Consider the following 12,694-nt stretch of genomic DNA (forward strand, 5'->3'; position numbering starts at 1 on the left):
AAGACTACTTCCAATGTTAGAGAGCTCGTACAACGGGCCTCCACGCCGGGTATTACTCTTTTAAAGGTAGTATTGATAGGCTTAATTCTTGACGGGTCAATACCCATCTTGTGGACAGTGTCTTGATAAATCAGGTTGAGACTGTTGCCGCTGTCCATATGGACTCTGGTGAGATGGTATCTGTCGATGATGGGATCAAGTACCAGGGCCGCCGAACCTCCATAACGGATACTAGTTGGGTGGTCCCTGCGATCAAAGGTGATCAGACAAGCCGACCATGGGTTGAATTTTGGGGCGACAGGCTCCACGGTGTAGACGTCCCTCAGTGCGTGCTTGCGCTCCCTCTTGGGGATGTGTGTAACATATATCGTGTTCACTGCTTTGAGGTCCTTTCCCCTTGTGTTCGGTATTTAATTTACTGGTCTGTTTAAAAACCCAGCAGTTCCTGTTGGTGTGGTTGGCAGGCTTGTCAGGGGTGCCATGAATCTAGCAAGGCCTATCTAGTATATTGTCCAAATTAGATGGACCGTCTCTATTTCCTTTGAATGGCTTCTTCCGCTGACTGGATTTGGAGCCACTGAATCCGGCGTTGACCGTCATATCCTTAGTTTCTTCGTTATTGTTCCGATGCTTGTTTTTGTTATGTCGTGGCCTTCCAGTGCCGTCCCTGGCTTCAGAGGTGCCGGGGTCGCTGGTGCTATTGCTTCTACGAGCCAACCAGCTATCTTCTCCCGCACAAAAGCAGGTCATAAGTGCAGTAAGAGCTGCCATAGTTTTTGGCTTTTCCTGACCGAGGTGTCGGGCTAGCCATTCGTCACAGACGCTGTGCTTAAAGGCCGCTAAAGCTTCAGCGTCCAGACAATCGACGATTTGGTTCTTTTTAATTAAGAACTAAGTCCAGAGTTTGCGGGCCGACTCTCCGGGCAGCTGGACAATGTGACTGAGGTCGTTAGCGTCCGGTGGTCGGACATATCTGCCTTGAAGGTTATCTCGAAAAGTATCCTTCAAGTCCTCCCAACTACCAATGGAGTTCTCTAGGAGGCTATCCAGCCAGTGTCATGCTTGTCCTTTTAGCTTTAGGGGAAGGTATTTAATGGCGTGGAGATCATCGCCACGAGCCATGTGAATGTGGAGAAGAAAATCTTCAATCCATACGGTGGGATCTGTAGTTCCATCGTATGCCTCGATGTTTACGAGTTTACACCCTTCTGGAAATTGGTGCTAGATTACCTCATCGGTAAAGTACATGGGGTGTGCGGCGCCTCTATATCGGGCCACATCACGACGGAGTTCGGATGATGTCCGTATTCGGTTCTCGGCCTGGACTTGGTGATGATTGTCACGCCAGGTTTGATGGCCGTTGTCTCGTGTCGGAGCACGTCCCCTTGATCCGTATATTAATCTGGTATGGCCGGCTCTATTGTCCAGGTCCTGACATAAGTCATATGTGTAACCCGGAGCCGATGCCTCTTTGCCTCTACGGCGGGGTGGCGCGGGCTGGTATTCGGCATAATTAGCCGTTTTGTCCCGTCCACGTGGTGGTCGGTCTGGTTCATCAGCATGGTGGTATCTTGACGGATTTGGCTCAAGGGCCTCGTCGTCGAATTATGGTAGTAGCATGCATTCTGGGTAGCTCTTTGTTGGGCATCATCCGAGGTGTTATTATCTCCGGTGCCAGTATTGCTATCCTTTTCACGACGAGATCGTGAGTGGCGCCGCTGACGTCGGCGTTTCGGTGGCGCCTCGGCGGGCTTGTCCTTAATGGGATCTTAAGTGCCATCATCGTCCTCCTTTTCGGGCGTATCCACCATGTACACGTCGTAAGTAGAAGTGGCCGTCCAACGCCCGATGATGGGCTGGTTTTGGCCTTGTTCGGCTCCGGCATCGTCGTCCATATCGTCGATGTCTTCGGAGACGTAGTCTAGCATGTCGGTTAGGTCCTCGACAGTGGCTATTAAATGGGTGGTGGGTGGGACGTAAAATTCCCCGCTCTCAGCTCCCTGTTTAGGCTGGGCGTAGTTCGAAAGAGACGCCCCCGTAATGGCGAGAGATCACATTAGGTCCAGCGCCTCGTTTAGGAGCGAAAGCTGGACAGGTGGCTGGGGATCTGCTGAGCTAGGTCCGGTAATCACCTCTTGGCCGAGCTCAGTTGAAACTGACCTCGTGAGTTCGGAGTTGACATCCCGAGATGAGTCTGGCTTCCCGATGACTAGGGGTGGGCATATTAACCGAGAACCAAACGACTGAACCGAAAAGACCTAGACCGAACCCAAACAGACCAAAACCGAAAGTCTTGGTCACTAATTCGGTCCTCACTTTCTAGGAACCGAAATTAATTCTGGAAGTTCTGTGTTTGGCCTTCGTTACTTGAAGTGACTGAAGAAACCGATATTACGTGCATATGGACCAAAAGTGTACGTAAGCCCAGTAGCTAATAGCAGGCCAACTAACTCCCGACCCTTCGTTCTCGCGTACAGTCCAGCGCCTCCACAATTCTGCCTGCACTTCCGATTCCCCACCCCATATTTTTATCCTAGTCACACGTGCGCCGCCTTTCCTCCTGGCCGGCGGCGGTGGCCTGTAGCCGACATGCCTGGCTGGCGGCGGTGGCCTGCAGTCGGCACGACTGGTCGGCGGCGGCCGCCTACAACCAGCGCTTCTCTTCTTCACCCAAGCGGGCGGCATTGGCGGTAGTCTAGATGCAACACTCCTCTCCACCCCGGTGGCCTGCGGTGGCTTGCAGCCAACGCTCCTCCTATCCACCTAGCCGCTGGCGGCGGGGTGTAGCCGAGGCTCCTTCTCTTTGATTTTTGGTCTTCCAATTTGATTGCATCAGGATGGATTCTGATTGGAGTATGAGATCTGATGAACCCACATGACGTTCTTCCTTGTAGAATCTGATTTTTACAGGCATGATCTTGTTTCAACCGTGTGCATCAATTTTATTTGCAAATCAATTCGAAAGCGTGCTCGTATTTTTCCTTCTCTAATCTGTATTGGTCAATCTGGTCTCAACCAAAGACTGAACCGAATTATCGGGCCATCGAACTCCTCGGTTAGTTGTTTTGCAAATGACCGATCGGTCCCTGTTTTCTCATAACCGAGTTTCTTCAAAACCTGAGAAACCGAATCGATCGGTTCGGTTTAACCACGCGCCCAGCCCTATCGATGACAAGGAGAGTCCTGTTGGACTCCGGGCCCGTTGACAACATGGTCACCTCTGGGTCTCCGGCAGGTAACTCCATAAAAGGGGAGAGTCCGGCGGGGTTTATTCTCCCGTCTTTGGACAGAGTGGCCCGCTCTGGATTTAAGGCCGGGGCGGGTATGAGGGTCGATCCCTGAGCGAAATCTGATGATGGACGGGCTTCCTTCATGTGGATGAGGAGCGGCGGCCGGGGCCGAGAACCCTTCGAAGATCAAATCTCCTCAGATATTAGTGATGTAATTCAGGTTTCCGAACCTGATTTGGTGACCAGGGGCGTAACTGTCGATCTGCTCAAGGTGACCAGTTGAATTGGCACGCAGAGAGAAACCGCCAAACACGAAAAGTTGACCAGGGAGAAATGTCTCCCCGGAAACAGCATCGTCGCTGATGACAAGATGAGCCATCGATCCTACTGTCGACGACATAGCGGAACTCTCAATAAAAACATCAATGTCGGTGTCAAAACCTGCCGATCTCGGGTAGGGGGTCCCGAACTGTGCGTTTGAGGATCGAAGGTAACAAGGGACAAGCGGGACACAATGTTTACTCAAGTTCGGGCTCTCTTAATAGAGGTAAAACCCTACGTCCTGCTTGATTGTATTTGATGAGTATAAGGGTTACAAGAGTTGATCTACCTCAAGATAGTAATGGCTAAACCCTAAATGTCTAGCCTATGTGAATTCTGATCGTCCCTAGTTTATATACACACTGAAGGGGCCTAGGGTTGTACAGTTGTAGAGGAAGGAAATTACATATCCGGACACCAATCTTGCCATCCACACATAGGGGAATTCTACCCGGACACGAGGGAAGGTCTTCTGCCTTGTATCTTCACGGCTCATTAGTCCGGTCCATATCGAATAGCCCGGACACCCGAAGACCCCATAATCTAGGACTTCCTCACACACCACCGTGACGATGATATCCAGATGCTTTCTGGCAACACGTCACGCGCCGTCAATATCTGAGAGATCAGCGGCTGAGCGGTAGGTACCTTTCAAAGTCGTGCGACTGGATGATGCTAGCTAAGCTCAAGCATCACAATCAAACTTTTTTATTTAACCATATTTTAATAATTCACATTCAAAAACTGAAATTTTGGGATGTGGCACGGGTTGTTTTGGATACAACACTACGATATAGTGCACTGGGACTCGAAAATTGCTTTTGCAGCTCGGCCTCTACGGAGGCCGTTTCCTAAAAATTCAAAATTCAACAAAATTTATATTTTTACATTTCAAAAAATTCTGAAAAAATACAGACATACATGGAGGCATAACACACATGTGTGTATATTTTCAGGACGAAATATGTTTAAATGAGGGCTGTGTAAAAAGACAAATATGTGATTTTTAATACATGATACTATTCATCCTAAAAGTCCATGAATTTGTTCTTTTTGCAGAGATCGCATCTCAAAGTATTTCATTCTAAAATTTTACACACATACACATCACATCCTTGTGTACTTGTACAATTTTCTTTTCAGATTTTCTGAAACCAAAAAGAATGAATTTTATTTTATTTTATTTTTCTTCAAAAAAATTGGCCTTCATGGAGGCCGAGCTCCAAAATGCCGTTCTCACTGGGATTGCTATATCTAAGCATCTATTTACTGTCACCAGATATAGCTTCAGATATAGTGCACTGAGACTCAAAAATGCGAAATGGAGAACAAGTTTCATGGAGGCCTTAAATTGGAAACTTTTAAACAAAATTAAACTTTTTAGTTTTAAAAAATTCTGAAAAAAATACACACATACCTAGACACATAATGTACATGTGTAAAATTTCAGATTGAAGTACGTTAAAGTGAGAGCTACACAAAGTAAACAGATCTGGGGCTTTTTAGTATATGTATTATTCATCCTTATGTTTTTTTGCACATGATATGTACTATTCATCCTTAAAGTCCTTCATTTTTTTGTGCAACTCACAATTCAAGGAATTTCATCCTGAAATTTTACACGCATACACACTACATCCTTGTATGCATGTGTATTTTTTTTCAGAATTTTGTGAAACTCAAAAGTTTGAATTTTGAAATTTCAAAGATAAGGCCTCCATCGGTTTCCAAAATGCCCTACTACTCAACGAGACTGCCCTAAGAAGTATAGAGCATGATTACCGAAAGAAAAGAGGAAAGCACCGATATTTTCTATGTATGTTTTTTCGTAATAACGCACTGTGGTTAGTAGTTTCTATACACTTTTTAATAAGATGACCGTATGCATCGTTGCAGAGGCCAGGGGTAAGCCTCCTTAAAAAAAAACTTGTATGTTTCTTAGGCACGCTAGGAAAACACTGACCACGCCCTACTCACGCTATCCAAGCATAGGACGAGAGCATACGCTTCACACCCACCAAAAGTGAGCGCGTGCGGGTGCGGCGTGTGTGCACTCTGATACAACACGATGAGTTAGTAGAGCTAACTAACGCAGACGCACACGCTCCAACCACTGCAAGCACGCGCGCGTCGCGTGCTGTGAGCCACGCATATCTATATCCGCTGTTCACAAATGATTTTCACTTGTGAATGCTGATATCGGCAAGAGCACTATCCCCAGCGGGTCCCCATCCGTCCTCGAGTGGCATGCCCGGCATGACGTTCTTCCAGAACCCGTGCTTGCTCCAGAGCAGCACCATCTGCTCGATGGGCACGCCCTTGGTCTCCGGCAGGAAGACGTAGACGAAGGCGGTCATGACGGCGATCCACGCAGCGAAGAAGATGAAGATGGCGAACTTGAAGGCGCAGAGCAGCGACAGGAACGCCTGCGCGATGATGAAGGTGAAGAAGAGGTTGACGGCCACCGTGATGCTCTGCCCCGCCGACCGCGTCTCCAGGGCGAAGATCTCGCTCGGCACCGTCCACCCCAGCGGCCCCCACGACCACCCGAACGCGAGCATGAAGAGGCAGATCACGAACACCACCGCGATCGAGCAGCCCCGGGATAGATGCTTGTCTGCGTCGAACTTCACCGCCAGTATCGCCGCCACGATCACCTGGCAAATGATCATCTGGATGCCGCCGCTGATGAGCAGCTTCCTCCTGCCAAGCCGGTCGACGGTGGCGATTGAAATGAGTGTGGAGAACAAGAGCACGGCGCCAGTGAGCATGGAGGAGTATAGGGACCAGCTGGCGCCGAAGCCCATGCTCTGGAACAGCACCGGCGCGTAGAAGAGGATGGAGTTTATGCCCGTCAGGACCTGGAATGCCGGCATGCACACGGCCATCACCAGCTGCGGCCGGTTGCGTCGCTCCAGGATGTTCCGGAACGGGTGCTTGATGGTGTTGGCCAGTTCACTCGCCTCCGCCATGTCCGTGAACTCGGCGTCGACATCCGCGGTTCCTCGGATCAGCTCCAGCACACGCCGACCCTCCTCGACGCGCCCGCGCTCGATGAGGCTGTTCGGCGTCTCGGGGAGGAGGATCCCGCCCACCGTCATCAGCAGCGCCGGCGCTGCCACAAGACCAAGCGAGAGACGCCAACCCCACGGCTTGATTTTTTGCGTGCCATAGTTGATCATGTTCGCCGAGAAGATGCCAAGCGTCGTCGCGAGCTGGAACATCATGTTCAGCCCGCCGCGGAGGTGCGCCGGCGCCATCTCCGACAAGTACAGCGGCACAGCCTACGATGGCACCAAGAAGTTGTTCAGTGGCAATGCTGTACAAGCACACATGCAATCACCCACTCTCCGTATGTCTGAGCTTACCACACCTGATTGCCGAAACCGATGCCGACGCCAAGCATGACGCGGCCGAGGATTAACGTCGTGAGGTTCACAGCCGCCGCGTTAAGGGCTGCGCCGATAAGAAAGCTGATGCCGCCGCAGATAATGCTGGCACGGCGGCCGTAGTTCCTTGTCACCGGCGCGGCCGCAAGTGTAGAGACTTGGCCGGAGAGATAGAGGATGGATGTGAAGGCAGAGAGGGCCTGGTTGTCGTACTTGCAGTAGTTGTCTAAGCTTACCAAGTTCTTTCGCCGGAACACCACCGGGAAGAACCTCTCGAGGAACGGGTCCATGGTGTTCACTCCTGTAGCAACATGTGTAATAAGTTAGACAGAGTGACATAGGGATGAAAACGGAACGAAACCGGACGGAACTGGATGCTACCATATTTGTTTTCATTTTTTTTACAGAAGTGAAAACGAATACAGATATCCGGAATGAATATGAAAACATATACTATCAGAAACGAACGCGGAGCGGATACGGAAACGAAAGCAGGTGTTGGCCGGAAGTTAAAACTCCCTTGGACCATAGATAAAACCCAAGCAAACTAACAATCTTAGTTAATTGAACATGGCTACAAAATAACATGATTAGGTTAGCGACTTAGCGTAGTATTGTGTTAGTACTGGACAATTACGTAGGGTCTAGTTGAGTAAGTGCATGGTCGTAGAAGTTGGGCCTCACATCGATCATTCTGCTCATTTTGTCATTGTTTGTTGTTTGATTATTGGGCTACAAAACAGCCAGAAGCCCATAGTAAAACTAGAAATTTCATATTCACGGAATTATAAAGTTTTGTTTCCATGCATGTTCCGCCGAAAAACATCATTCCGTTTTGTTTCCGATTAAGCGTAAAAAATTCTATTTTATTTTTTGTTTTGCAAATTTCCGTATTTCCTTTCCGTTTTAAGTTTCCACTCCGTTTTCATCCCTAGAGTGACATCAACTTTGGAATTATCAGACTTCTGTTGTTCGGGTTGACTAATTATGACCCATATGCTTGTTGAATACCAGTTTTAAAATGTTCACTAAGGTAGGCACAAATAGATGGCAAATACCCTTTGGAACGTGGTGGTAATTACACCTGGTTACGTATTATATATATATTTTTTCAGAAAAGTCAAAACGTTCCAAAACTTTTTCGCAACAAAGTTGAGCTGTCGTCTTTGGCGTACAAAAAATATTCTGCAACGGAATATTCTCTGACAAAATTCTGACAAAAATGACAAGTACTCTCTGACAATAGCGTGAACAGTATGGCGTATATAGCGACAAATTTGTTTTTTTACGTCCACAACAACATGAAAGCATTTCTTCGCAAAAGTTCTTATACGAGTGCAACAATAATCTACTTTGTTCGTAAAAAGTTTCAGGATTTTTTTGACTTCCTTACAAATTACAATTAAAAAAATCAGGTGTAATTACACCCGAGAGCCAAACATTCTAGTCCGATTGACTAGTATGGCTCATACTCTGGTGTACCCAACCCGGACAACTTTATGCCTATTCGCAATATTGTTGAGGAAGTGGTCGTCCTTCATGATAATTATTGAGCTACACACTAAGAAACTCGATGGAGTTAACTTTAAGGTGAACTTTGAAAAGGCATACAACAAAGTAAACTGTTATTTCTTTTGAGCAAGCCCTTCGCGGGAATGATTTACGGTTGAATGCAGGCAACAAGTGGACTCTTATGTTCAAGGAGAGAGTGTTGGGGTTAAGGTCAATGGTGATAGCAGTCATTATTTCCATACCCAGAAGGGATTGAGGAAGGTGACCCCATGTCACCAATTCTATTTAAAATAGCGCAGATATGTACTCTATTCTTATAGCAGAGGCTAAGGAGGATGGTCGGGTTGGGAACCTTATTCCACATCTGATTGATGAAAGTGTGACTGTCCTCTAGCATGTGGTTTACATGGTCATTTTTATGAACATGACCTTAAAAAGGCGATTAGTTTGATCACGTGTCTTCCCGAACAAGTTTCGGGTGTGAAAACTAATTTGCACAAAAGTAAGATATCCTATTTTGGTAAGGCCAAAGAGGAGAGCCAGTACATGCATCTATTTGGCTGTGAGGTGGGATACCTTCCATTTGCATACATCAGAGTCCTCATTCATCACTATAGGCTCACCAACAAGGAATGGAAAGTAGCTGAAGACTATTCCCAAAACAAGCTCAACAGTCGCAAGGGTAGGCCTTTGTCATATGGAGGACGACTTACCTTCATCAACGTTGTTCTTCGAGCCTATTCATGTTCATGCTCTTTTTTTAGATACCTAAAGAGGGGATGGTATTCATCATTATTGTTGTTTTTGTGACCAAGAGGAAACTATTCACCATTATTCCCATCATGTTCATTCGCCTCTTTGATTTGATGTGGATGGTATTCGTCATAATCTGAAGGGTCACACCCGAGTAGGAGTTTGTGCCATTCTTTGCGCAATTTGGAATTGCCTAAATGATTGTGTTTTTAACTAATATATTTTCCCTTTTTTTGCAGATTATCTTCGGAGCTACGGCTTCAACTCGTACATGGTCATCACTACAACATGTAGACACGCAAGGCTTATGGCCGTCGGGTGCATCCGCTTGGAAATGGTCGCACATTGTTTGTTCAACCAGTTTAAACGGCGTGCCAGTAGCAGATTATGTGGATGAACTATGTAGTAATTTTGTTTCGGCAAGGTGTGGTCGTGTCTTGCTGTGAACCTTTGGCACTCGATGACTTGGAGTTATTTTATGTTTAATAAAAAAATGGTTGTAGGCATAGCATGATGGGGAGGTCGGGGTTATCCATTTTTGGTTTTTTTAGAACAATTATTTTGATTATTCATGGAAAAAATCCATATACTTATCAGGAGTTTGATTGGATTGGCTTCAAAGTTACAGATCGCTACAACGTTACGTGATGATCCTGCTAGTAGTATAAGACATCCGATATGTACGTATTTACTGCCTGCATGCTTCTAAAAACTCTCTCTTCTCTTTGATAACCTAAACCTAACAGCATCCAGCCTCCGAGTAAAATTCGGTAGCTAGGGTTTCCTCTTCGCCTAGAGGCTACCTCTTCTAGCTAGAATAATCGAGAAGCCCGACCCCGACTTGTGAGACTGTGAGAAGCGTGTTCGGTTTAGGTTATCACAACAGTATGAATTGCTACATGCTGTTAGGTTTTGAGCTCGGCTTAGAAACAACACATAGGGGTCTACCTGTAGGGTCAATGGCAACAAGCACGTCAGAGAAAAATAGCCACACTCGTACTGTACAACCGAACCCCAAGTGAGTGGCTCAACCGAGATATAATAATGAAAAGGATAGAACAACATGATTGTTCATGCATGCACCTAGCCTAGCTAGCTAGCTAGTGGGTACGTACCGGAGATCCCGATGTCGTAGCCGAAGATGGAGCCCCCGATGGCGGCGACGACGCAGGCCATGGCGACGGCGAGCGTCATTTGGCCATTGTACTCCGCCGCCCTCTCCTTCTTCACCCCCAGCGGAGCCATGCCGCCAGCCATCCCCTCTCCCGGAACAGTTCAAGTCAAGGGGCAGTCGTGTGCACGTACGTTATGGCCAAGGAGCAAGAGCTCTCGACTCTACTACTACCACATGGTCATGGGAGAAGCAATGCGCGCGCTACCTTTTTGTAGCTCCGCATAGGGGAGCGACAGGAGTGGCGGGGGCAAGTAACATCGCCGTCACATCAGGTGTTGGTGACACGCGCGCCACCTTTCTGGAACAAATCGTGCCTCGCTCGATCCGATCCGAATCGATCGACGATCGATCACGCCATGTGTGAACACGAGCAGCACGATGTGGCGCCGCTATGTGGTGTGCGTCGACCACGTCGGCGCACATTCTGCCAATGCCGATGCCACCCGGAGGTCCACAGCCCTGTGCCCGGCACTTGCCCCGGTCGATCGCCTCTGATAAGAACCAGGTTATTCCGCTGTCCCACAGGACAGTACGGTTAACAATAGTGCGATGCTGAGCTGCTGACAGATAAAACGTCTCGTCGCCGGCCGTCGCGTCCCATGGTACGCACGGCTCCGGGCGTTGGCTTTGGCTGCACTGAGGTGAGGTGCCGTCCCGTCCTTCCCTTGTGTCCCGTCCCGTCCCGGTGGCACGTAAGGTGGCGAGGACGAACCCTGTCGCGTCCAACGCATCTTTCTCTTTTCTGAGAGGAGACGAGTCCTGTTTCGGGGAAGCATACGAGTGGTTGAAGCTTCAGCGGGACAAGTCAGCAAGTGCGTGGCCGGCGACGGCGTGCGCCTGTCGCCAGAGTTGTGGGGCGGAAGAACAGTATTGCGTCCATGGACGGAGCTATCCAATGACCCGTCGTGGATCTCGGACATCCGTGGGCTGCCTTTACGCCCCCCTGCCGGCAATGATTACGATCTTGATGTATGTGCAAAGGCGCCGCAGAGCGCAGATCTCCTGCGTGTTGGACGATGAAATGATTCGTCTGTGGACTATGCATGCAGGTGAACTAGGGCGTGCTTGCTTCATGATAGCATGCCCTGCCAATTTTTGCCAACCCCAAAAATTGGCTAGCGCTTTGTTGGCCAATTTTTTTGGAAGATTCGTGAAGGAAATGTGGGGGAGCTGGCAAGAATCTAGAGGCAACCAAGAAATTAGCAACTGACCACGTGAAAGCCAAAATATCATGACCTATGTACTACTAGCACAAAACGCCAGATTTGTTGGACGCACACTTGGGCTTCGTCCTCGGGAAGACGACGGGACGAAGAACAGTACTACCGACAATGATTGCGATATTCGCAAAACTATATAGAAAGACGTCGCAGATCTCGTGCGTGTTCTGGACGAGGAAATGATGATTCGCCTATAGACTATATATGAGAGGATGCAGGCGGACTACTAGGTCATAGCAGATGGTCCTGAATTATTGAAACTGTATCGTGTACATCATTGTCCGATGAGCATGATAAAGCTAATAGGTGGCTCTTTGCTTTCGTCTGTCCTATCTAGAACAAAGGTGGGTGCAAGGTGCATGCACTCACAGCACGATCGAGATCGGATGCCCGAGTTTATGAATGTGACATTTCCTTTGACGCACATGCTTGCACAGTGCCGTTACATACATATCCTGCTGCTCCTGCAAGTAATTAAGTTAAAGCCGATATGCCGCGAGAAAAAAATAATTGTAACACATTCTTAAAAAAGATAGAAAAAATTGAACTAGACGCCCAGCAAGACAAAGATAAGCTAGCTATCTAAGAGATAACAAAATGCCAATTATTTGTTTCTTAATCCTTTGTTGTTGTTAGGCTGGGTAATATTTGCTTGGTCTTCAAAATTGAGTAAGAAATGGCCCAAAAAGTATACGATCGTTTGCAATGACCTCATGTTATTACTGGTCATTGCATGTAGATGTCCCAAAAACCGGCCTGCGGCAACATATTTCGATCATCTATGAAGCCCTTTTATCAACACAAAGGATAATATAGTAATACGTATTGGACTTGATAGGTCGACAGAGGTAATAAAGCTCTCCATATACTCGTCCTCATAGGTCACAATCACAATATCTATTGAGTATCGCACTTATGCGATTTTTTACCTTCCAAAGTAAGCATAACATATCAGCTGCTGCCACGAGGTAAAGAATTTTGTTATGCTCAAATTGATTGCCTGTATCTTAACCTGAGCAAATGGTATCGTTCGAGATAGTCGTAGATCGCAGTTACATGGTGCCGGCGGAGCCAGGGGGGACGAGCAGGGGCCTG

At 47.7% G+C, this 12,694-nt stretch overlaps 1 protein-coding gene across 1 annotated transcript; it reads right to left on the reverse strand.

Annotated features, from left to right (window-relative positions):
• Positions 1 to 5,242: 5,242 nt before the first annotated feature.
• LOC119301724 (sugar transport protein 7-like) lies at positions 5,243 to 10,538 on the reverse strand. Its single transcript, XM_037578707.1, has 3 exons — positions 10,321 to 10,538; positions 6,925 to 7,241; positions 5,243 to 6,835 (listed from the first exon to the last, which is right to left on the reverse strand). The coding sequence occupies exons 1-3, from the start codon at positions 10,460 to 10,462 to the stop codon at positions 5,732 to 5,734; spliced, it is 1,563 nt and encodes a 520-aa protein (XP_037434604.1). The 5' UTR covers positions 10,463 to 10,538; the 3' UTR covers positions 5,243 to 5,731.
• Between the last annotated feature and the right edge of the window lie 2,156 nt (positions 10,539 to 12,694).

The sequence above is a fragment of the Triticum dicoccoides genome, chromosome 5A (genome assembly GCF_002162155.2).
Source record: "Triticum dicoccoides isolate Atlit2015 ecotype Zavitan chromosome 5A, WEW_v2.0, whole genome shotgun sequence".
Lineage (NCBI taxonomy): Eukaryota > Viridiplantae > Streptophyta > Magnoliopsida > Poales > Poaceae > Triticum > Triticum dicoccoides.

Excerpts from the sequence above, each read along its gene's own strand:
- LOC119301724 (XM_037578707.1), bottom strand. The coding sequence starts at position 10,462 with ATGGCTGGCGGCATGGCTCCGCTGGGGGTGAAGAAGGAGAGGGCGGCG. Across the intron at positions 7,242-10,320 it reads CTACGACATCGGGATCTCCG|GAGTGAACACCATGGACCCG; the intron begins GTACGTACCCAC and ends ATGTTGCTACAG. Across the intron at positions 6,836-6,924 it reads GCATCGGTTTCGGCAATCAG|GCTGTGCCGCTGTACTTGTC; the intron begins GTGTGGTAAGCT and ends GTGCCATCGTAG.